The sequence below is a fragment of the Halichoeres trimaculatus genome, unplaced genomic scaffold, assembly GCF_033239565.1.
Source record: "Halichoeres trimaculatus isolate MK-OKI-2021-1 unplaced genomic scaffold, fHalTri1.1 fHalTri1_scaffold_19, whole genome shotgun sequence".
Taxonomy (NCBI): Eukaryota; Metazoa; Chordata; class Actinopteri; order Labriformes; family Labridae; genus Halichoeres; species Halichoeres trimaculatus.
This window is the reverse complement of record NW_027437197.1, coordinates 12,662,905-12,689,943: the sequence shown is the minus strand read 5'-3', so window position 1 is coordinate 12,689,943 and position 27,039 is coordinate 12,662,905. Positions and strand designations below refer to the sequence as shown.

The window sequence follows — 27,039 nt, the reverse complement described above, 5'->3', positions numbered from 1 at the left end:
CTAATTGCAGTTTCTTTCCCCTTCATTCTGAGTGACAGCGAGAATTTCGCTTCGCCTGGAGCGACGTCACAGCAAGGTAGGAGAAGAAGGGGAGCGCATTTTTTGCTCCCTGTATCACCCAAAGAAAACACATTGACAGACAGTGGCACACAGACAGTACCTGCTGCGCACAAAAAAACCCGAACACTGGGTTCATCAGCGCGTCATTTCACAGCGCGTTGAGTAAACCAGCTTCCATTACACCATCCATTCACTTCTACAGGTTATCTTGTTTCATTTGTGCTGATATATCCCAAACGGTGTCGAGGCTCCGACTGTCCGCACAACCAGAGGCGTTTCGTGCGCCTTTTCGCTTTGAAAGAGGACTTCACTGCTTGGAGCTGCACGTCTCTGTCTTCTCCCAGCGTCTTGGGAGCATGTAACGTTCTGCGACTGATCGAGCAGAAAGACAATGAAGAGGTTAACCACACCTTTGGAAGCGGACATCTCTTCAGTAGCCTCTTGACTAACTTTGTTGCGCATGAAAATGCGCCCGACAGAAGAAGAGTTGGATGATGAACTCTTTGCGCTCTTATTGACAGGCAGTTTCCAGTGAGCTTTTTGCCGAGTGTACCGCCAGAAAACAAGGACCTCCTATGTATTTCAGAAATAATCCAACTCGGAGTCAGCTGAGCTCGTCAGTACTTTGAATTTTGCTGGTGGGTCTCCTGGAGGATTTGCTGCGTTCACCATGACGGTTCGTCTCTCACGGATCCAGCTGGCCCTGTTCTTTATTTTGCTCTGCCCGGTCAATATCATCGGACTCTGGTGGTAAGTGCTCTGTTATTTTCCCACGTGTTTTCGGTCATTCCGTCTAGAAACAACAGGCGATTCAATCATTCTCATCCAATTTGGCTAGTTTGATGTAAGCGCACAACCACGGGATGTCATATTTATTGATCTATATTTATCTACTGTGCTCAGCACTAGCTTACCGGCTTTTCACCTAAATACTCAGAATAGCCCGGGAGTGTGGTCCAAGGATAAATATGATCACCAAAATTCAAAGCAGGGAAAGCAGAGAGTATTAAAATAAACGTATGCAATATAGGTGTGAATCAAATGGACGAATGGAGGTTAAAGACAGATTTTTTTTAAAGACACAGAAAAGAAAACTCTATTCATATTATATTATATTATATTATATTATATTGTATTATATTATATTATATTATATTATATTATTAAATTATGAATTTATTGTTTCAAAAACTTTTTTATTTTTATTTTTTATTTTAAAGGGACAGATTATTTACAAGTCAATATATTGTTCACTGAGGGTGGGAGATATGGGACCCGAGCAGAGGGCTTAATGACAGAGACACTGGGTGGTGAAAGAGTTGTCTGCTGCTCATTGCCTGCAGTGATACATGGAGGAGAGAGGAGAGGGACTGAGGTGGAGGTGCTGGCTATGTGTGTGTTTGTGTGTAGTGGGGGTTTGGAGTCAGGAATGTCAGGTGGCCCTCTAGGCGCAGTGGATATGTCATCATAAAACAATCCATATAGGCTCAGCTTCACAAGCTGTGTGACAGTCGGACAGACAGACAGCTCCTGCAGATCTGCTGATAACATATTTTCTATTCATGTGTGTCTCTGTCTGCCTGTGTAGTATTCCGTTAGACAACATCTAATATTTCTGGCTTTCCTTCCCTCTCTTTATAACACACACACACACACACACACACACACACACACACACACACACACACACACACACACACACACACACACACACACCTCTGCAAAGCGGCAGTGTTTGAATGTGAAGCTTGGAGATTTTTTTCCCAGGGAATCCTCCCACTGTTCATTCACAGCCCAGTCAAGGTCAGTGTGAGTTGTTGTGTCACAGAGCCTGAAAAAGTCTACTAAACTTCCTAGTATGACTATTAAACGCTGAAGAGGCCTTAGACAACATCTCAGACCAGCTTGTTCTTAAGTTTTCATGAGATCATAGATACAGAAGAGGACAAGGGAGTCGTCTGATGATTGTTTTCCACTCATTTGATGAGTGCCATTGAAGGCATCATAAACAGCATCTCCTGAAAACCGGGTCTAACAGAGTCCTATCCATTCAGTGATCTCCAACATCTTTGGTGTACCTGTACTCAAGTTTGCTTTTATGCATTTGGATGCATTAAGTGATCACAGCGAGGATAAAGAAGAAAAAAAAACAGCTCAAACCTCATTTTTTTTCCAGTTCCAACCAAAATGCATGTCTGTTTCTACAAGATCTGTATGTTAAAGACATTTTTTGAAAACTAGGGATAGAGGACATAACAGAAAGAAAAACACTTGTCTGATGTGTGAAACTTAGTTGCCTAGAAGCGACAAAGACAAGTGACTTTTAGCCAGAGGGGTGCAGGTCTGCTGCTGAACTCTGCTGTGACCCAGCTGTGTAGGGAAAGGGGGAAAACACTGTCCCTCCAGGGGTCAGTTCTACACATTGTCTTCACACACTCAGGTTGAAATGGGTAAAATCTTATCAGCTACCTTAACAGAAGCCTTTTTAAACAGGCTTTTATTTTGTTATTTAAAAGAAGCAGACGTGCGCAAACCATTCAGTAGCTTGTATGATCAATCTAAGCAGTGACTTGTAAAAGCTGTTTTTGTTACATTGTTTTTAGGATATCTTAAGCATTCATCATTTTAAAGGTTCACTCTGCAACTGATCATCCAGAGGTTTAGCCTACTCCAAAACACTCTTAAAAGATGACGAATATCTCACTTAAAATCCTGTGAGGATCTTTTGGTTTGAGTGGGAAAGGAGGATTATATCCTGTACACCTTTGTACTGTCAAAAATCAATCACCAATTGAGAAACTTTCCCTGGGGCAAAAAAAAAAAAAAAGTTTCAGCCGTTCGATATATATACCCTGAGGCAGCAGATTGTGTACTGAATCCAATGTTATGAAAATATCAATTTCAATGTTATAGAGAGGTATCAGTAGGTTTTGTCAGCTTAAATCTTCTAACAGGAGGTTTAAACATTCGAATAACATTTGAAACTGCAGCTTCTGACTATGTTAACATCTTGCCGAGCTGGAGCTCTCAATTTACCAGGTAAATGTGCTTCATACAGGTAAAACACAAGACCTGAAACAAGGGTTTGGTAAGGCATCTGTAAAGAAGGAATTAATATTATAGTATCAGCTAGCTGTGTATTTGTCAGTACCAAATTTGGTAGTATATCAGTTGTTACCAACCAAAACACAATTTCATTCAACATTGTGATAAAGACATTACTTATTGGCGGTACAATCAGTCTAAAGACAGGAGAGACCCAGAAAAAATAAATAAAACACAAGTGGCGTATCATAATTCATGTGGCTCAAATTGTAAGGAAGAAAAAGTCCTGGCTAAGCAGCCCCATGTGTAAGAATTTATTCCAACTCAGTAATAATCACGTCAACATTCAACTGGCAGCACATTCACCAGGACCCAAGACATTCATTTTGAAATAAAGCTGTTGTGGATTAAGGGAATCAACACCAAGAAATCAGCTACTTCCTTTTTATCCCCACTGACATTCGTTGTCATCTTCTTTCACTCACACACTTCTTCAGTGGATCACACACTCACGCAGACACACAAGTGCACACACTGCTGCACAGATTCTCACACTCACACACACACACACACACACACACACACACATATAGTGGCTGTGTGGTGCAGCTAGGGTGAAGCCACACCTGTGGTTTGCTTTGCGGTCTGCCAGGACAATGATGCTCTCTGTTGAAAGCTGCTGGACATACCATCATATATCTCTCTTTCTCTGTCTCAAGCTCGCGTCTCTTCAGTGTCTCTGTCACTAAAGCCATACTTGAGGCCATAGTCATACTTGCCTGTTGAAAAAAGCGTACCTATCTCAAAGATAGGTTGTCGTTGAAGGAAAGGGGAGAGCTGCAGTGATAGACAGAGTGAAAGAGACGAAATGCAGTGAGATAAATATCCTTTCAGAGCCTCTGCTGATTAGCGCACTCTAATCATTTGGCTTGAGAGCAGAGGCTCAGAGAAGTAAGGAATGCCTTTGCTCTCTTATACTGATTTTGACTGCAGTGCTTTGCAGGGCCAACGATGCCGTGTGTGTGTACGGGTATCTCTAAGCCTCAGTTTGCTGGGCAGACACCCCAGAGCGTGCCACCAGTTTACAGGTGCACATAATCTTCTCTTTGGTTTGTATGTGTGTGTGTTTTATCTTCCTCCTTTGTGTGATTATGTGTGTGTCAGTCCAAATACAGTCTCCCCCAGTGGATCCTGGTTAATTTGTTTAACTTGCACTCAGTCAAGAAGCATTGCACTCATTCAGTCATACAGTTACGGAAATGTACCCACCAACTTAACAGTCAAAACCGCCATCATGACAAGGGGAGAGTTTCATTGTAACAGATCTTATCATGTCCACTCCACTGCTGCTTTTAAAAGCTTGATGTCTAATCAGGACCAGGGAGATGGGTACAGATAAAGATTAAATGACGATGCGGGTTTGGCATCAGGTAGAGAACTGAATTAAACTTGCTTGTGTGTGTGTGTGTGTGTGTGTGTGTGTGTGTGTGTGTGTGTGTGTGTGTGTGTGTGTGTGTGTGTGTGTGTGTGTGTGTGTGTGTGTCTGCCTGCACATATGCACTCATGCATTTTTGTACTTTTGCAGGCATCCATACCTCAATATGGTTCAGGCATATACGGCACAGAAGTTACAAGTTTCCCATGTCATGTCATGTCTTTAATTCGTCAAGAAGAGGAACAACATTACTCTTACGGTTTCTGGAGTTAGCAGAAGCCAGTTACAGTACGAGTTAGCCTTAAAGAACAACTTAATAGGTTTGTTTTTTACATATGTATTATCACATTAACACCAAACTTTGACTGAAAATGTTTTTTGGAAAAAGTTAATTCTTGATTTTACATGAAATTTCCACAAGACAAGTAGTAAAAATTCATAGAAAAAATAGCCATTCTTACTAGAGGAGGCTGAAATCAAACCATGTAGGGTTCATTTTGTTATATGAATGATTAGTGTAAGAAAATTACTTCTTTTTCATTTAAAAATAGTAGCCACAGTGGCCAAAGAACGATTATTTTTCTCGACTTGGAGTTAGGATCACTCTCATCTGTGTGCAATGCACCCTCCATGCAGCAGCCGGGACAGCAACATTATATTGTTGGGAGAGGCTAGGCTAATAATTCCACCAAGATATCTCACAAGCAAAATGTTAAGACGGAAATAGCGAAGATTTAAACACTTGGTACAACCCCCATACCAGTTCCTGATCTGTTTATGATTTTCTGATCTTCTTTCTCCCGTCTTTGTTTCACACTTATTAAAGACTGTTTAACTTAATAATGTCCTTGAAATCACCATCTGTTTCTAAAGCAAAGTGATAAAGCCTGTCATCAGTTTGGGCTATATTGGAAATGTCAAAATCAACCCAGCGTCGTCTCATTTAGGATGAGATTTAGAGGTGGGCCTTTAGCCCCAAATCAAACCTCCCCATACAGTCTGAGTCAATAGAGAAGTGAGAAACTCAGACCTAAAGGTGTTTGAACCATACTGTGAATACTATTATAAATGCTGTAAGAATCAGCTCTCATTACTTGATGTTTATGTGGTTTCTAATGTTTCTACAGCTGGTTTGAAGCAGGATCTTGAAGAATTGCGGACTTCATATTTTGAGACCAGTAATGCCACTTGGTTCTACTCACTTATTTGCTGTTGTTGGTATGGGTAATTTATGTTTCCTCTTACTTTAGCGATGGTTTGATACAACCATTGTTATGTGATAATTTTACAAAGTGAAGAGGGGTTAGATATTGCAAGCTCACTGAATAAATAATGAAATAGTTGCCACAAACTGTAGTATTTTTCTTAAATGTCACAAGGTGGGCTCTATAGTTTGTATAGATGTGTTACCACTAAACATAGTTTAGCTAGAAAAACATTTTCTTCTCATGTAGAACTGTACACACAAAAAAGTCACATGTATTTTAATATTGCATGAAGAAATGAATTTGTTGGCCCACCTTCTATCTCACAATACTAATCTGAACCAGAAAGTAACCTGTGCTGTCAGGTTTAACTGTGGCCATATCTTCTTTTGAGGTGTACAGACGTAGACACATTAGATACATTAAAGCTGTGTACCATTTACTGCTTCATGACGGCTTTAGCTTTAAATGTTTTTTTTTTCTAAAGCATCCGTAACTGATGTTGAATCCTTACCACGTTTTTCCTATCTCCACACACCTTCTCTTCAGCTTCTCTTTCTGACCCTTCCTATTTTTCTCTCACACTCTGGCGTCTCAGACTAACACTTGTCGTGACTGTCTTCATCTCCAGCATACTTGAGGGATTAAGGAGGGATGAAATTCACTCATTCGTGGGCGGAGGAGAAAAAAAAAAGAAAGGCCCCGTACAGTACAGCACTTTATCTTTGGTGCCGTGAGATCCTTAATGAAACCTGAGGTTGCTCCGAGCACCAATGTTTAATCTCTTTCTTGCTCATGTCTGGGCCCAGAAAACACACAATAAGAACACCACAAGATAAAGGTTTGGTTCCGCATCGCAGCAACTGCTAAGTTGCTACAGGTGGCAGAAGCATCAACATTGCTGCTACTAACTGTTATGATTGAGTTATTGTAGTTACTTTGACTGATTTTATCTCAGCATGTGACCCTCTATCTCTGTTTGAGTATTTTATTTTCATGGAAAACTGTTCATGCAAGACCGGGTTTCCCTTAAGGCCCCTGATAGTATCAGCGACTGTGTGTTCTTGTTGCTGTTATCTTCTCTGTCGCTATCATAAATGACAAGCAGAAGAACAGTGGCACTTTTCATAAGGAGGATCTGATTACTGTATGCCTTTGTAGTTCCTTCTCCAGGGGGTACTTGTGCCTTTTATCTCAATGCATGCTTGCGTAGTTGCAAATGCCTGTGCTTGGATGAATGTGAAAGTGTGACTTCAGAGAATATGCTGACTTTTAAAACATGTCAGTGTGTGATTTAAAGCTCTTGGAAACTAACTTTGCAAAATCTCTACCAGGAAGAAATGAAAAAGATAGGCTAAATGTGTCACTTTGTCCACCAATCTGTCAATACTGCCCCAAAACAACTAAAGAAGACAAGAAAGGTAGACAATTGATGCACTTGAATCACACATTCTAATATTAAACAGAGCCCTTTTTGCTTTGTAGACCCAACCCTGGCTTTGATTAATCTGGTCAAACACCTCTGCTTTTCTTTGTACCTGCTTCATTTACTTTAAGAGTCTACAATTCAATTCCCTCTCACCGGGATACACATTTTTTTAAATCTCCAAACAAGGGCAAGAATGCTCCGTGCCTACAGCCATCTGATTATCCAATTAATGCACCCCATTTTTGGGTATATCACCAGCAATGCGCTTTTCCACCTCAGTTCACTCCACTCTCTGATTCAGACCACATTCCCACCTTCCTTTCATCATACCCTGCTTTTAAACTTATCAACAGTCAAGTGGAGATTATCGACACAGTCTTGAGGTAAATATTGTCTGAAAGGTTAAATAATATTATTATTTTTAATGCATCCCAATGGTGCCAGTTTTAAAAGTCAAGGAGTGCTCTCACAACTACCCTCTTACAAATTTTGAATCCTGGAGATGTGTTGTTTTGTTCCTTACGTTGTCTTTCCCCAGAGCTTCAAGTTAACCTTAGCTACAATCATGTTGATGCTAATGCTAGAGATGCCAATGTCACGTTTCAGTATAATGTGATACAGATGGTGAGTTAACTTGCTGTGACCTGTTAAGACAGCTTTGATGACAAAGTAGTTGCTTGTGTTATATGTTGGTGACAAAGGTAGACTTTATACACCATGTCCCCAAATCAAGACTCCAACACTTAAGGGCAATACAGTCGTTACGATTGTCGTGAACTACTGTGTCGTGCTTGTGCCCCTCAATCTGCTGAATCTGCCGACTGTCTTCATACAAAATGTGCATCTTTTGCTCCACTTTTCCACTTAGTATTCCCCAATACACCAGATTATCACCACTACTCTACTTCTGTGGAGATCTCCCAAAAGCAGCTTCTGGACAAGACAGTCATAGCACCACCTGCAGGCCTGGCATGCTTACTACAGTGTTTTCAGTCCGCTTTCTGTGTAAATGCAGATATTTTTCACTGCGTTTTCGCCGCTTTTTAGCATTTTCAGATAAAACTTTGTTGTGTAAAGGGGGCCTTAAACTTACAACAACTTAGCAACATTGACATTAAATTAATGCTAAACTAATCTACCACAGCTGCACAAAAAATAAAGTCATTTTTCTACTGTATTGCTGCACACAATCTTAAACCAGTGCCATCTCTTTTTAGCCTTCTCTTTGAACAGTTATCTGAAAAGGTCTTGCTTTTCTTAAAAAGAGGAACAGCAATCACAGGGAACACTTTCTGTCAGTGTCAGAGCCCTTTAACTGTCTCTATCTTTTGCTTCCAGGATTCCATCCAAATTTCTTCCAGTACATTCACAACTTTTACAACTCTACACCTCCCATTATAAAACCAGACTGGCTATTGTGAGCTCCTGACAGGGCTGGCCTCTCAGCACTGCCCAATGCACACACACATACACACAGAGACACACAGACATGCACAAACAAACTTGGATTCTTTTTCTGACACCTATAAAAGTCAACAAACACTGTATGAAAATACACTCGCACTTTCATTTTCTGTCTTCATCCCATTCTTTCACTCTCGTCTCTCTCACACTAACAGCCCGATAAGCAGCGGGTGGATAATCATCGGTTGTTGAGAGGGAGTGTGTGTTGCTAAGTACTGTATTTGTATCTGATAATTAACACATACAGACTGCCTGTGTGACTTAATTATCTGTGTGAATACCACACACACTTGTGGAAAAATTACACACTAATTAAGCACTCAAGCACATCATACACACAGAACACCTGTATCTAAAACACAGAATTGTATCCACGGTGATGTTGTTAGTACACTCACAATTATCATCAAAGGAATGCAACAGTGGGTGTTCCTGGAGTCTGCACACAAGTTTATGTGTGCTTCGGTGTGTGTGGTGCATGCTTCTTTGTATGTGAACTGCATATGAGAAAAATCCCATTTGTTATTATAGAATACATAGAATGATTCCTTTATATCTCTGCGGAGGTGTAATTATGAGAGTAAATCTCGAGGAAACCAAAACTGTCATTTCTGGACAGTCAAAAGAGTAAAAGGATAGAACGGCAGAAGAAAGCTTATTGGGAGAGTTATAGAGCCCAAGCCAAAGGCTAAAATATGGGTTAACTGTTTATGGTAATGTTTATTCCAACCCACATGCCGCAGTTATTCTGCAGTGGTCTGTTCAAACTGGAGAGTCTATCAGTTAAATGAAAAGAGAGGTTACCATTAGCTCTGTTTGGTGAGGTTGGAGTTGGTAGATGAGCACTAGTAGGAAATAAGAATTCGCAAATGCTACAAGTAACAGACCCGTCCTGAACAAAGAGAACTCGTGTTGAAAAGACTATCTGCTCTCCATTCGTGTGCTTCAAAACAAGTGCATTTCTTCTCCCACTTCTTCTTCTTGTCTTTATTTCTCTTTTTTTCGAAAGAGGTGCATCATCACTACTTCATCACTTACTTCACGTAATTGGTTGTTAACTCAATCTTGTTTCAACCAGCACTGGGAGGACCAAACAATTCAAAGGTTCCATGATTTTCAGTGTAAAGGCTTTTGCCCACCAACAGTGAGGCGAATAAACGGCACGAAATTGCAAAAAATTTGGAGGCATTGTATTCAATCTCCTCAGTTATTCTCCTCCATACAGTCTTTGTTATCGTTGTTTTTGTAGTTTTTATGTCTTTCGTCGTAGAGAACTGGATGCTGGGTCAGAAACACAATTAATGTTGGATGTATTGGTAGGTGACGTGTCAACATCGAGTGTTTTGATTGGTCGGATGTGTACTATTCACAAGCCAAAATTTGGAAAAATCTACTTCTGTCCGAAAAAAAGCCGCAATTTCGTTCAGCCAAAGAACGTTGCTGTTGTGAAAGCTTGCATTGAAAAACAGTTGGTTTGAAAAAAAACAAAACAAAACAGTAACGTGCAAAATATTCAGGCCAAAAATATGCGTCTGGTGTGCAAAGGACTTTAGACTTCTGAACTCTATCCATTTAATCAGCTCATTTCAATCTTATTATTAAAATTTTAAAAGTAAAGAACAGTTGAAAAGGTATTGTGATTAATGTATTGTTTGTCAAGTTAACAGCATAGTAAAGATACGTGTGGGATAGCTCAGGCAAAAAGTAGAGGGAACAAATGAAAATTTCCTAAAGCCTCTTTCCTGTTATGTTACATTGGCCACAGATACTGGCAATGTTTCACAGTAATACAGCCAAGCCTCTCTTTCCCATTAAGGATAAGCACTGATCATTTATCTGTGTTATATATACTCACATGTCAGTGCATTGAGGAGGTCCAGGTTCTTCATGCAACACAAAACATTTTAACTTCATAAAGTACACTTGAATTCTTTTGTCACACATTCTGAAATTCACTTTTTGTCCTTTGTGGTGTATAGTGTAGAGGTTTTCTATCTATTTAAGCTTAATCTGGTATTTTTCCTTTTCTAACTGTGGTTTAAGTGGTGAGGCTCTTTGCTGCTGCAAAATCTCCAGAGAAGCCATATCAGCAAGGAAATCTAGACAGTCTGCCATCTGGTTTACCGAAATCAACTTAGCATTAAGATCAACTGTATAACTGCCTGTCTGTCAAGACACTTCCAACTGTTTCATTTCCAACTTTTTTGAGGACCACACAGTTCTAGCAAGTCAGGTCCAAGAGCAAAATACAGACTTTGGGATTTGACGTCAGTGCTTGGATTCTGCTGAGAAACTTGGTGATCTGTTGTCTCTCACGTGTCTATTTAAGGAGTACATCATCGCCACAGCTGAGAAATGGTGGGCAGAGTTGGCAGGCTAAGCAGCCATGGAAAGAAAAGTTGCATTTGGTTTGTCCCAGCAGATGATTGCGAGCACAGTTTTTTTTTCTTTTTGGTGTGATTAAGTTAACAGGTGTTGCACACCAAAAATAGAAGTTTTATGTTGCAGGGAGATGCTTTTGTCTAACAGTGTCCATATTTTCTAGGGCAGTCGGCAGTCCGCTGGTGATGGACCCCAACAGTATTTGCAGAAAGGCAAAGCGTCTGGCAGGGAAGCAGGCTGAGCTGTGCCAGACTCAGCCAGAGATCATCAGTGAGGTGGCCAAAGGAGCCAGGCTGGGCGTCAGGGAGTGCCAGTATCAGTTCAGGTACCGCCGGTGGAACTGCACCAGCCATAACAAGTACTTTGGCAAAATACTGCAGCAAGGTGAGTTTGGAAGGAACAGAATTTTGATCATAACTTTTGTGTCTTTATTTTTCTCTGTCTTGTACCCTTGGATCTAGAAGACCCACTGTCATATTAGTATGGTCAATATTAATCTATGCCCATTGGTAGACTTCATTGGCTTTGCACCGACTAAAGTCTGAGGTCAACAATCAGTTCTGACCTGTTCAAAAGCAGCAAAAATGTCTGTAATGTCCACAAAAACATCAAGTTTCTGCTTTTTCTTTTCTTTTTTTTTTATTTACATAGCTCAGTACATTACTTTTCACAACAACGTATACTGAAGCAAATAAAACCATCACCAACAAAGATTAAGAATTTCCATATATTATTAATAATTGCCTGAAAAGACACACAAGGGAACTTATTGCATGAATGAGGGGACACCTGACAGTAGGTTTTGAGGAAAGAGAGTTGGATAGTGCTGGAAAATAAGGAGAGGAAGCTGCAGGACAGGGGCAGCATGTTGAAACATTTTCATGTGGTGTGCACTGGCTTCACCAGAAGCCCTAAGTTGTTTGTGTTTTTTGTAGAAATGGAGCACTGAATTTGATACAGTCTTTTACAAAGAAAGTGAAAAGATAACAATTCATTGTCTGAAACAATGAACTTTTTTTAACTTTAACTTTTTAACAGACTCTTGACTGGGAACTTGTGTTCTCTGAACAAAATTTTGAACACCATTAGTAATCATCCATATGAACCAAACAGTGTTACACAGATTGAACCTGTTGGTTTGAATGGATCAGACACTTCTTCCAGGAATAAAAGTGCTTTCACATGGTTTAGTTTTTTGGATTGACCCTTGATTGAGATGTGTGTAGCAGATGGAGAGGACAAATTTCCACAATAATCTTTGTGGCTCTCCATCAGACCTTTATAAAGTTTTACACATGGTTCCCTTTCCTTGTATGTGAAAAAAAAATCACTGTCATGTCCCATTTCTCAGCCCCGAGCTCCTCAGGATCTGAACCCATGACCTCATGACTACAGCTGATGGCCTTGCGTCAACTTGAGGTCAGAACCCTGTCTGATGCCACTCCAACAGACAAGGGCAGCTGTTGTATTTCAGTGCAGACATATTCACAGTTGAGTGACTGTCCTCTTCATCAGATCGGGCACGCTCGGAATAATCAGCTAAAATTGCCTTTTCTCTTGACATCTCTTTAAAGATCTCTTAACATCTTCCTCCAGCTCTTTGAAGTCAGTAACATAACTGCTGTTGGGTCAGTGCTTGGTCTTCTCAAATTACTGTGTTGGTTCTTCTCTAGTATGATTAGATTTATAGAGAGCTGTCTGTCTTTTTCAAGATCGTACTGAAGAGCCTTTGTGTCAGTGTTTCGTCAACAAACAGGTAATAACTGAGACAACAAAGAAATGTGTTATAGCATGCTATTAAATTCATTTTGGGTCTCATATTGTAAAGATGTGCACAGTGGTGTTTTCAGCACACCTGTCAATAATTACACAAGGAAAATAACACATGACACTTTAATCATGTTCAATGTGGATATAGTTTTGTTCAATACTGAATTGTTATTTTACAGCTTAAGCAATTTCCATTTCTGTGTTTTTTTTTCTCCTATTAAAAAAACTTGTGATTTTTTTTGACTGAAGTGGTTGGGTTAAGCTGCAGAACTAGTTACCTTGCTTACCGTTTTGTCATATGACTGTTATACATGCCACAGCTCTCTCAGTAAGAACCTTTATCACATTTGAATGAGTTACACCCCTTATGATTTCAGTCTCGCTGACAGGGAGAAAAGTCGAAGACACAACAGAGGCAGGGAGACAGAAAGGAAGGGGAAAAAAGAAAGGTGCAAGAATCTACCGGTAGAAGAAGAAGTAGCAATTAATCATAAATTCTTCCTGTCTATAGGGAAGCCAGAGTGCTCCTCTGTTCTGAAACTGTTATCCTCAATTACCTAAGTCAGCTTGTAATGGCAGTTTAACAGAAGGCACTACACCTAAATGTCAAAATAAAAATGCTTTGATTGTATTGCTTATGCTTTCTAAGTACTTTACTTAACCTCATTGCCCTTACTGAAGAGTTATTTCCTATAAAAGGGTTTTTTAAATTGCCGTGTAAACAGTAAGCCGGTGTTTTCAGTGGAAACGCTGACGTCACACTCCGCTTCACACGAGCGCATACAACAAGACAACAATACAGTTGTTACGATTGTCGTGAACTACTGTGTCGTGCTTATGCCCCTCAATCTGCTGAATCTGCTGACTGTCTTCATACAAAATGTGCATCTGTTGCTCCACTTTTGCACTTAGTATTCCCCAACATACTAGATGATCTGCTCAATTCTACTACGGCTCTAATTCTTCCCAAAAGCGGCTTCTGGACAAGACAGTTATAGCACCACCTACAGGCCTGGCATGCTTACTACAGCGTTTTCAGTCCCTCTGCTTTCCGTGTCAACGCAATCTTTTTTCACTGTGTTTTAGTGTTTTCAGATGAAACGTTGTCATGTAAACAAGGCCTTAGTTTGTTTTGTCCACTTTAATATGGGTTGTGGCTTAAAAAGCAAGATGAGCCTTTTTATATCAGAGGGGGTTTCAGTCAAAACTGAGCTCCTCATACCCGCTCATGGTATGATGAAAATGTAAGTTGTAAACAAAAAATCTGTTGATTGCCCTTTAAGTTTTAAAGGTTGTGAAAACGTATGTTCATGGGATGTCTTTGTTCATTCATTCATCTTCTATACCGCGTGTCCTGTTCAGAGTTGTGGGTGGCTGGAAGTACCTGGTGGGGTCAGTAACAAGTTGCCTGAGCAACACATGCCTCCCTCTTTGCAGAAACTTTTCCAAGCAATCCTCTCTTGTGTACAAAGTTGTTTCTATCCTGTGGTGTGTCGTTAGCTAAGTCATTTCAAATTGATGTACACTCAAATGTGTCTGTTGAAGCCTGTGTCAGTGTGTCTGTGTGTGTTTGAGTGTCTGTGTGTGTTTGAGTGTGCAGGTGTGCAAGTTCATATCATTGAGTCTAAGTTGATTTCACAACATAGGTGCAACATAAATCTTTACTCCAAAAAGTATGAACAAATGAACATGTTGATACAAGGAATCAACTTATTTTGCGTCACAATGAATTGCTCTCTCTTCTAGACATAAACCTTTGACGCACAGGTGACGTCAAAACAAGGTCAAATATCTTGTTGCCCATCATTGAATGTTTGGTATTATCCACTTTTCTTTGATCTTCTCTGTTTAAATAACATTAGGACCCTGAAGCGATATTAAGTGAGCCCATCAACATAACTGATGCTAGTAACCACATAGGGGATGCTGCGGCTCTCTTTTGAACATCTCCGTAGACTGTGTACACCATGTGTGTGAAAGACTATTCAGCTGTAAAATAAACAAGAGCTCTTGCTCTGGGCTGAAAAGTGGTAGCAAAGTAATTAAACCCATCATCGATTGTGTCAAGTATTTTATCAGTAATAATCTCACAGGCATACACATGTTCTTACCTCAGCTTTTCCAGCCTGATGGCTGCCAGGATCATAAGAACCATCAGATTCTATTTGTTCAGCTGCTGTTTTCCAATTCACTGTTTTTACTGTTGATTCATCACATGGAGCTGAGATCTGTGGAAAAAGGTGGAAACTTACACGAGAAATTAAGAGGAACAAAACATGGACATGATGTGTAGAAATTCTATGTAGTTGTTTAGAGTGTGAATGCTCTTATAAGAGCTCTATTTTAGTCCAGTGACCTCTTCCTTCAGCAGAGCGAGGCTGGCTAAGCTCCAACTCTCCATGAACCTGTACATGGAAACACAAATATCACTGTATGGAAAGGTCTTGCAGATTAAGCCTAAGCCTACTCTCCACCCCTCATTTCTCATAACAGAGAGTAAAAATGTATAATAAAGTGAGAACATTAAGATATAATTTTTGGTATCACAGTGTTCCATAATTTGAAGGAAGTGGTAAATTCTATGGAATAAATAAATGCTTACTGTCTTATTTTCACTTTTAACATACTTTATGAGCAAATTGAAAAGTCTGTTTTGCTTGTCCCATAATATAACCCCTGGTAATAACTGGAGTGGCTTTAGAAGACCTGACACAAGGCAAAATTTAGCCGAGGTAGTGACCCCCATTAACCTCTATGTTATAATTTGTGTAGGTGTCTGCAGGGTCGGATTGTGTTCTGTAATTAACAGAACACAATCAAGAACTAAAACGAGATGCGTTCACAGAGGCGAGCACAGTCTGTAGCCAGAGAGTCGGGAAATAATGTCACAATGTTGCAACCACAGTAACACTCAACCCCCCCTACCCCAGCACGGTGGCAGCACTAGTTGGAGGTGGACCCCAAGCGGCAACCTCCGGTCTAAGAGTGTGAAGCAATGTGGAAGTGCTAAAATCTGCTGTTTCTCGACTGTCCACGTGAGGCTGGCTCCAGAAGTACCGCAAGTCACGTACACAGCAAGCCAAAAAATGCTGTTATCGAAGCAGAAATTAACCTATTTACAGACTGGTTCGAAAAACATTTCCTGTCTGAATTGCTAAGTTTACTATCAGTACTGGGGGAGGGAGTTTCTTGCTTGATGATTCAGAGGATATCGAGATCCCGAGCTTGCACAATCAAAGGCACAGTTCAGGTCACGTGACTGATGGGCACCCTATTGCTGTACACAAAGCCCTTGCCACTTCCAATATAGCCTTGATTCCCGATTTGCTTCATTTTCCGTTTCAGAAACAGATGGGTGACGTTGGGGAGACTACGTCAATGTTTTACACAGTCTATGGTGGACCCCCAGATTGTGGCTGGGTGTTTCACATTATACTGACAAAAACCTTTTAGTGTGGAGTTTGCATTCTCTTCCCATACATGCACAGGTTCTCTCTGAATACTGACTTCTCCCCAGCCCAAAAACATACTTGTCAGGTCAATAGGTCACAATAAATTGGCTGTAGAGCCCGTATAATAATCCATAATGAATGGATGGATAATAGGAGACTTTTTCTTGAACAGAGGGGAAGTGTCATCATCCCATAGTCAGGTCTCAGTTTTTCAAGAACATAGGATCTACAATGTCAGACAGCTCCTGCTCATGTTGGCAGAACAGTGGAACGGTCATGACATTGTGACTTTGTGATGGCCTAAAATCAAAACATACACAACTGAAGCGACCTGCTGTCAGTCTCAGCATCAAAAAACATGTCAGGTCTCCTTGCTCGTCTTTTATTTTGTGCATTCTCTGTCCTTGCACATTGTGAAATAACACCTTGTGTCTCTATCACCCACTTTGGTTGTCACCAAATCCCACTTGGCAGATGATCAATAGACTTTGCACCCCACCTAATGAGACGCACATATTTTTTTTATTAAACTTTGCTTATCTGGACTTTCAGTTCTAACACCCAGTCTCCCCTTGTTTCATTCCCCAAAAAGTCAGAGTATTAAAGGAATATGTGCTAATTCCTGCAGAAGGGCCTTTATGGAATTAGAAGCAGACGTAGACAGGCCCAGACACCCACTGCAGCAGAGAATTTGTTTGGAATTCATGTCTCCGAGGAAAATATGAAACAGGGTGTCTCAAATCATCCAATTTTTGATAGCTTCTGTTACTCAAAACAATACTCTTTTCTCTGTATTCTCTTTTTCAAATCAAGCTCATTTGAATGACCTCTCATTATCTGTTTTGACTTAATCTCACTTTGAACCAAATGAACTTCATCACTGATATTGTTGTCGGCTACATTAAAAATGCAGACATGTCGTTTGCCTAGTTTAGACCCGTAACACTAAATGAAGAGTTTATTAGAGCATACAAGTCCTTCTGGATGAGGCTCCCTGCTTGTTTGGACACACTATCACCATATTGTTCTGATTATAATGAGCTCTTTGCTGATGTGACGTGCCTCTAAATAGATCCAGACATGTTTTGAGGATGACACATCTTTAGTTCAGGCTGTCACTTCTTCTGAATATCGGGAACTGTGAGGTGTGGCTTTGAATAAGGCTATGAACAAGGATATGAACCACACATACAAATAGAGACATTGACACATAATAATATATAAAATGCACTGTATGCTGCAAGTGTACCTACAACACAAATCAAACCAGTATTGACTTTACTCAATTGAGATTTGCAGCTGGAATTTATATCACATCATGTTGGACTGTGCAGGTCTCCTCACACACCACCAGTTCTTTGTGTGTATGTGTCCGTAATTGTATGAGTTACCATTCTTAATGAATCCCATTCGCTGAATCATACGATACTCTGTTGGCAGCACTGACAGTAGTGATGGCACGCTCGCTGCCTTTTAGTTCTTATGAATAGAAGCCCCTTCAGTTCCTACACTCACTCATACAGTGGCTTTCAAAGGTCTTAATCACCATTTCTTTTATTCTCTCTATCCAAATTTACTTGTCTTCTTTATGTCACATCTATCTTGATAAATGTCTGACATTTAACTAATCAATGCCCTCAGAACTTAAACAGCTTTCTTGCCTTTTTATAAAATTTACGCTCACCCATACTGTCAACAAATCCAGCAAAGGACCAGAGTTCAACAAGTCATTAATCTGTCTGCCACACCTTGTTCAAACATGAGTAAGTAATGCATTTGTAAGAGACTATTTTCAGCGGTGGATTAGGAAACATCTTATGCTCCTGTGCGCACCCGTCCGCGGAACTCTGGATCGCGAAAAATGTAGGAACCTGTTAATGGCCTGATTCTAAAGTTGTGATCTGGTCTGCTAAATTTTGGCTGTTTTTTGGGGGATAGTGTGCTCAATGTTTTCAATTATGTTAGACTCTCAGTTGACCCTATAAAGATTGGCAAAGATTTACAGACACCACTTCAGAAATCATGTTCTGCAGACTTAATATGGAAGAAGGAAAAATCTGTCAGGGTTGTATTGTCCATGAGGTCACCTATCTGTTTCTGATATAGAACTGGAAATGAGAAGCCCATCCAAGCCCTCAGCTTGAACTATACTGAAAAGCTTGACTAAACCTAGTCTTATACAAGTTTGGATGCAACAAAGAGGCAGGGTTTTTCGTTCTTGCAGACGGCTACTGTGTGCTCTCCTGCCAGTCTAATCAGCCATGTGCTAGTCATAGACTGTAAAAAAAAAAAAAAAGGGCGCCATCTTGCTCAGCTTGAAGTGAGGTCGCCACAAAAACTGCGCCTCCTGGTGACTGGCTGCAGCATAGGTCAAAAAATCAGACTTTCCAGTCATACCTGAATTTCCCCTCGGGGATAAATAAAGTATTTTCTATTCTATTCTATTCCAGGTGGGCTGTGGTCAAACTTTAAAAAATTAACACCGCTCGTAGAAACATTTCTCACGTCTGATTGTTGTGGTGATTTGAAGACATCATTTGGCTGCCCTGTGTTCAAGTCCTCTTTTTTTCTGAAAAGTTTTGTTCTTAGTCGCTATAAGGGGTTGAAAACAAGGTTTTAGTCATGTTTAACAATGATTGACAGCTACCTTTCTTGTGTATCTTTTTCAGGGATTGTAAAATATCAGGAGGCCGAGAAGTGATAAGACTACATCCATCCATCCATTTTCTATACCGCTTATCCTTATCAGGGTTGCGGGTGGCTGGAGCCTATCCCAGCTGTCATTGGGCAAGAGGAGGGGTACACCCTGGACTGGTCACCAGTCAATCACAGGGCTGACACATAGAGACAGACAACCATTCACACACACACTCACACCTACGGACAATTTCGAGTGACCAAGTTTTTGGATTGTGGGAGGGAGAGAACCCATGCAAACTCCACACATAAAGGCTCATTGGCCAAAGTGGGGATTTGAACTGGTGACCTTCTTGCTGTGAGGCTGCAGCGCTAACTGTTGCGCCACCGTGCAGCCCATGATTGGTATTTTGAAAGGAAAAAAAAAATGTATTATTTTTGTCACCCAGCTCCACTTAGATTCTGTTGGCAGCGCCTGTGACGGGGGTATTTTGGCTTCAAAACCTTACAATGGTAAATGACGGAGACACGCTATCCACTCTGTGTACAGTCTATGGTGCCGATGGGCAAAACTTGTAACTTTGAAAATAACTAGTTCTGAAAAAGTTCACCTGTACAGTGGGTAACAGTAAAGAGATAAGGCCCTCTGACCAAAACATGTCTTTGGACCAGGTGGTAAACATGTTATATTTTTGATAGGCTTTATTGGCTTAGCATATGCAGTCCTGCAGCAAGTTATCCTGTAAATGGTCTCCAGCAGTACTTCAACATGAGTTTCAAATTTTTTGACCAGAGGTTACCACTTTTAAACTCAGAAAAATCAGTGGTTATCGTGACATCTAGCTGACATCTGACATGGTGAAGTTGAGTCACAAGATACCAAGCTGGCAGCATTTTACTTAGCGTGTGACAGAAACTTTTTATTTTTGGGTTAATTTTATCAAGACCTTCAAGTAGAGGGCCAGTGGCAAAAACAACCAATGCCTAAATCTGATGTGGCCAGATAAATGATGGATAAATCTGTATCAAATCAATTAAGTATTTTAATGAACTGTGAAGATGGCCATTGTTAATGTTTTTTGTTTAATGGTAACCTTAAAAAGTCTTTTTTCTAAACGAGTTACCAAATAAAACCAAGAAAAGGTCAACTTGATATTTACACCTTTTATATCTTTAAGATCCTCTCATCCCTGCTCTTTTGATCTAGAGTACAAAGATGCAGCAGCAATAACTGAGGATAAAAGCTCAGGGCAACGATGATGCTGGAGCGACCAGCGAGGACAGACAATCAATTTGCAGTTGTGGTTTTACATGCCTTTAGTCTGGAGTGTTAAGCCCCACACTCAAAATAAACCAGCAGCTGTGGTGCGTATGAGAGTAAGAGCCTGTGTATGAGTGTGCATGTCAGAGGGAGAAATAGCTACACTCTCAGCACCACAAATCCAATGATGCCTGAGATCATGGTAATGGAGCGGGATTGAGAGCAAGGTGCTTTTATCCTGTTCCATGTAGCTGCTGTATTGACTGGTTGGGTGGAAGATAAACGGATGAATGGATGGAAAACCAGAAGCTTTTTGTTGTGTATCCATCTCTCCTTTTTCCAGTTGTTGTCCTGCAGTTGATTGATGGAGATGATCGATGAAAAGTTCACTGATACAGTGTGTTGACAGGAAGCTGTCTTGATGTGCTGTAGAGCAAATTGTAGGTGTGTATCATGCAGAGTTTTTGTCTCTATGGAACAAAAAATTAGATGAGAATGTCAAATGGAAAAAGAGATGAAAAACTTGTGTCTACCTGTGCGTATCAGCATATTTGGAATGCATCCATTTTTAAAAACCTACCCCTCCCAATTAATGGATCTGTTTACAACCTCCAGTGTCTTTTTATGTCAGTAGTTCTTCCATGAATTCTATTGTTAGAAAGTAGCAAAGCTGAATATGCTCACTTGGCTCAGCCCCAGTAGTCAAAACTCATGCAAAGGTGCCTTTAACCTGCATACTTTCTAATGGCAGACAGGGAATGACTCAACTGATTGCAAAGTGAACTCCAAATTTGGTTATTTAACTCTTCCTCCTTTTGACCAGAGCTGGACTGAAGATGCATCTGGTGTTTTCCCATTGTTAGTGACTATGTACACTATTTATACTCATATATGCTTTGTCCTTAAGACTTAAAATTACTTTTACAGCTTCACATTCATACACTGATGGCAGATGCTATGGAAAACCCCCAGCAGTATTAATTTATTCAATTAACACATTGCTAGCATAACCACTGGAGGCTGTTTTGGGTCAGGTGTCTTGCTCACGGACACTCGGGCATCGCTGAATTATTGAAGTGTTCTGCAGGAATTGTTGTTACTTTTTAGTTAACACAACATTCACAGCTATTTATTCAGTTTTAATTGAATGTTATTCTGTTGATTGTTTGCAAACCAAACCAATACTAAAAGCCTCCTTTCACCCTTTCACCCATTTTACCGTAGATATTCGGGAGACAGCGTTTGTGTACGCCATCACAGCAGCTGGTGTGACCCACGCTGTGACCCAGGCCTGCAGCATGGGAGACCTCCTGCAGTGTGGCTGTGAGGCGACCAGGAACAGAGCACCTCCAAGACCACCTTCACCCTCCTCACCTGGGGATGGAATCAAGTGGGAGTGGGGCGGTTGTGGAGATGATGTGGAGTTTGGATATGAAAAGTCAAAACAGTTTATGGATGCCAAGAGGAGGAGGGGCAAGAGTGACATCAGGACACTGATTGATCTGCACAACAACGAGGCTGGGCGGCTGGTAAGAAAAAATATTAGAATAAAAAAACTCAGTATATCTGTGCACTTTTTTAAAATGTGTTTTAAGACACTCTGCAATGCACTCTAACAAATCACTTTTAACTACAGTGGTGCAATGAGTCCAAATCTGGCATTAAAACTCTTAAAGATGAAGCAGCAATGGTGATACTTGTGCTGTGGAATGTTCCATCATTCCAAGAACATGCAAAAGAGAAAGACATCGCCTGCAGCCATATTTGTGTAGCAGCGTAAGCTGATATTCTGACAAGAATCAGGTTTCTGAAACACAAAAACAAGAGCGTGCCACACATTTTGTTTTCAAGCCTCCGAGGCAAATCGTGGCTTATATTTCCACAGCTCTTGTAGAAGTTTAAAGTTCCTCTTTTTTTTTTGTATAAAGGATAGCTTCAACAAGTCAACATGCTACTGAAGGGATATAAGTTGCATCTTCGAAGTTGTTACATTATTTTTTATTATAGCTTACTTGATCTTTAAGGCAGCATTTCATTTGCTTTCCGCTCTGTTGTGTTGCTTTGTTTGGTACACCCACTTGCAAAAATGTTGGCACATGCACAAGAATAACACAGAGTTACAAAGTTCACTGTTGTTGAGGTCAAAGACAGGTAGAAAGAGAGGAGGGTTTTGGGATGAAGTCCAATTGTAGCATTAGTGAACAAGCCATTTGAAAAAAAGTCAAGACCTGAACACAGACGCCCCGAGGTTACGAAATACGGGTGTTGTGTGTTTATGCGATTGCATACAGGCCTGTATGTTTGCATGTTTTGCAATTGTGTCTGCATGTGTGTGTCTGAGCAAGCAGGTGCGTTTGTGTGTGAGTGCGTGATGGGTTAATTATGTGCACTATAAGTGAATGATCTGTTGTCAAGGCTTGCTAGATATAGGAGGGCCAGAGGCAAGATGGAGGCAGAGGAGGGGGTAGGGAGCTGAATTCCTTCTGAACAGCGTCTGCTTGTATCTTACTTATTTATTACTGTGTGAGGGTTTGTGCAAGTGTTTGTGATCAAAAAACAGGATTCAAAACAATTACTGTTTCCTATTCAACTTTTTTATTTATCAAAAGCAGTTTTGATTCACTTCAGTAAAACTCCCCCCCCCCCCCCCCCGCCTTTTTTTTCTCCTCTATTAACATGTGTTTTTTTTCTCTCCCCACCCATCTGACCCTCTTCGCCTTTGCTCTTTGAAACCCACACCTCACCTTCCCAGGCAGTAAAGCTCTACATGCGGACAGAATGCAAGTGCCATGGACTGTCTGGCTCATGCACCCTGCGTACATGCTGGAAGAAGATGCCCCATTTCCGGGAGGTGGGCGACCGCTTGCTGGAGCGATTTAATGGTGCTTCAAAAGTGATGGGCGGCAACGACGGCAAGACTCTGATCCCTGTTGGCCAGAACATAAAACCTCCAGACAAGCAGGATCTGATCTACTCTGATGAGTCGCCTGATTTCTGTGTTGCAAATAGAAAAACAGGTTCCCTGGGGACAAGGGGTCGCATGTGCAACAGCACAGCCATGGACATCAGCGGCTGTGACCTGCTGTGCTGTGAGCGCGGCTACCGAGAGGAAACAGTGGTGATTGAGGAGAACTGCCTGTGTCGTTTCCACTGGTGTTGTGTGGTCCAGTGCAAGAAATGCTTGGTACGAAAAGAGCTTAGTCTCTGCCACTGATGAACTTCTGAACTGAGGCTGAGCTCTGTCAGTATGACTTGGTTAATATAAGTACTTCTGTTACTTTTTGTGGTTTTTGATGTAGTTTGGCTAATGTGAGAGAAGGACTTTGACTTTCACTGTGTTACTTACGCTTCTGTATTTGCACCAGTTACACAGATTATGCCCAAAATGTACATTTCAAATAACTGTTGCTCCCTTTGATGCTTCCCAAAGGGTTCAAAAAGGTGTAGAAAAAAGTCACTTGAGAATAAAGAATAAGAGTGGCTGTGAGAGAGAAAAAAAGTGGATTGATAATGTTTCCTGTCTGAACTACCTATTTTTGTACATGAAAAAGGACCAAAGATTCTGAAATCTCTTTAAGGAGATCTTGATTTGGCACATGGTTTTAGATGCACCTCCATCACCTGATCAAGAGCTGAGTAATGCGCTGTGTCCCAGTGCAGGGTTAACATCCTTCGAGGGACCTGGTCTTTGTTGGCTGTGTGGACTGCTCAGGTTAAGCTTGAAAGGAAGGGGTCTGGTCAACTTAAGATTTCTTGCATTGTCACCAGTGTTTTCCAGCCGTATCCTTGCATCACATTGCACCTAAAGGTAACCAGCCGGATTGATAGCTGACACGGCTGGCTTCAAATAGCTTGAGCATCACTCTCGTCATGTAGACAATCAATTCAATGTTCAGGGCTCACTTTGGTTAAACATTTGTATTTTTTACTATTACTTCACTGAGTTTAATCCAAATACCTCTCCAAAGTCTGCCAACTCTTTAAATTGGCACAGAAAGAAATGTGACATGTTCGGCTACCAAGGATTCACCTTCTGGATATGTTGTAGCTTTGGAAAAGTTGGATTCATTTGTCAGCCACATTTAAAAGACACTTCAAAAGCGTGACACATTAGGACTTTAAATGTGCCCCTCGTAGGATGCAGCCCCTGATTAGGACACAGCTGGCATGTCTTATTAACCTGTTCACTAAGCCCTGTCTCCTCCTACTGAAACTTCCTGTTCGGCCCTGAAATATGCATCATACACAAAAAATACAAGAATTTTCATATCCCTTTTTTTTCTTTTCGCATGGATGGATGTTATCAGTGTGTGTAGGTCTTTTTAATTCATTTTTCACTTGAGGCTTTGTTACTCTTTCCTAGTTGGCTAATGCTAATAATTTAATTAAATGATGTGCAGCCTTTTGCTTTCTTGTTTTGATGTTGGCCTTGAAAGTAACTTAGACAGATTATTACCTAAAGTCAGATCATATTTAGCTGGGCATGCTAACAATATCATTTTTCATAAGACTGGGCACTTTTACTCATTATCTATGGCTAAAAGTGTGAATTAAAAAGGCTTCCATGTTAGCTATTATTATTATATACAATTATTATAACTATATATTACCATTTATCTCTTTTACATTAACTACATGTAAGAAGCCTAAGCTCCCAGAGACACCCAAAGGTAAACTATTGCTTAAATATGATTATACAATGCTGTTAAAGGGAGGGGCTTAGTGAACAGTTACATGTATTAACTGCTAATCATCAGAGGCCGTACCGACTATTATGAAACCTTTTGAGCCTGTTAAGATCCTTTTTGTACCATCTGTTATTCCAGTTATGCTTTGGGTTAATAGAAAGATTAAGGGTTATGCGTTCAGTCTCAGATCTTGCCCTTTAACCTTACTTTGAGAGAAATTTAGAGAATGACTGCCATCACACTCTGTGACGGTGCAACAATAGTCTTCATGCTTCGCGCGTTAACAAAAATCCCGCTAATTTGGATGAACTAGCCAAAATTGTTTCAATAATACAAAACATGCTTAGATGCAGAGAAAAGGGAATTGCTATTGGTTGTTTTCTTTGAAGAACATTGTTAGCACCATATTCTGCAGGTGAGAACTTCACTCACTTGCTAAGACAGTTATTTATATAAAGATGCAATGACAAGACTACTCACTCACTTCCATCTCTTTCTGAAGCACTTTGGATACAATGGCTAGCTGACTTGGTAATTAAACCTTCATAGTTCTCTGTATAAATTAACGAGCATTGCTTGGTATCAAGAAATGTAAATAATGTATTTGGTTTATCTGTGCTGTTACACAGGGCTAATGTTATTATGCACTTTGGATGTTAGCTTCCATGAGTATAAGCATGTATGAGTGTAAGTGTGAGTGTGTGTGGGTGTGTGCGTGAGAGAGCATCAGTAAGAAACAGATGAGTATGTGTTTTTGCAGGTTGGCCAGTTTCGACAGTATAATTCAGTCAGCAGTACTTTTATATCACGTTAAGATGCTGTGTGATGTTAAACTTCATTTGGTTATTAAAAGCACAGCTCTCTCTGACTCTCTGTCTCAGTGTGAGGCAGACAAGATCTTCTGTTTGTTGTTTCTTTTCAGAGGAAGTATGTTCCCCATAAACTATAAATCATGTCATCTCATTTACACTGAAGTTTTATTACCAGACAGCGTATACTTTACTTTTTACAATGTTGCTTCTCCATCATCTGTTCGGGCTGCTTATCTCTGAAGATCTTATCATCCTGATCTCATCTGAAAGTCAGTGACATCTATTATTCAGGGAGCTATCATGACTCAGATCTGGCTGTTCTGGGTTAAGACAAATAGAGAGATGTGGTGAGTAACGTGTTGCGAAAGTTTTATTCAGACAGCTCAGACAGTTTCTTGTTAGCTGTAGCAACCTTTCATGCTTGCATCCATTTTTAAAAAAATAATTGATATGCACTTGTCTGTTTTTGATTTTGGCTCTATATTTTTTGCAGGAACCATGTACAGATCCAGGATGGCAGTTTTATTTAAAGTACCATCAAACTAAGTAACATTTCACAACACATCTAAATGTATTTTTACATTATTATTATTATTATTATTATTATTATTATTATTATTATTATTATTATTATTATTATTATTTTAACAGCAAAGTGTATTTGTGCTCAAGGGACCTGTAATTAAATGATATCACTATTACACACAATGGTAAAAAACAAAACACTGCAATAAGTGTTGACTTTTTTGTCTCCTGACACAACAATTACTCTATCAAAGTTATGATCATTCATTAGATAATCAAATGATTCAAAAACAAAGTAACATTGGCATTGCTTTCTAATTTTGTGTTCATATTCATTCCATCAATTAAGATGGCTGGATTATTAGTGAATTCAACAAATGATATACACAAAAAGGAAAGATATTTTTAGCAAATTTTAATGACATATTGGTTGAGTACTTTAAAAGTCCCTATGGAGAAAATTGTGCAGGCTAGAGCCACTGGCTTGATCAGACAGTATGTCCCATTTTTCCTAACTATTAACTCCATGGTTAGTGTACATAACAACCAAATGGGTTGCTAGCTGAGTGATGATAGTAGATGCACTTAAGTGCCATACACATCCGCATAAAAACTGGACATTGCTGAATTCATTTGAAGTTGTCACTGCCACCCCAAAATCGATTACATCATACAAACCAGTGTGTTTTGTATTGTCACATAGGGTGTTACAAGCTGCAGAAAGAGCATCTTTCCTGGAAAACACCTTCTCATATTACTTTATGACCATAATTTCACTATTAAATGACAGCAAAATGTAATTTTGAGCCAGAAAACCCCATTTATGCATAGCTAGGACAAATCAATACTGACATTAGGGATACTGCTTTGTCTA

At 40.2% G+C, this 27,039-nt stretch overlaps 1 protein-coding gene across 1 annotated transcript; it reads left to right on the top strand.

Moving 5' to 3' along the window:
- wnt6b (wingless-type MMTV integration site family, member 6b) lies at positions 1-25,864 on the top strand. Its single transcript, XM_074695575.1, has 4 exons — positions 1-810; positions 11,184-11,404; positions 21,365-21,669; positions 22,893-25,864. Exons 1-4 carry the CDS (start codon positions 731-733, stop codon positions 23,352-23,354), a joined length of 1,068 nt encoding a protein of 355 aa, XP_074551676.1. The 5' UTR covers positions 1-730; the 3' UTR covers positions 23,355-25,864.
- Positions 25,865-27,039: the final 1,175 nt, after the last annotated feature.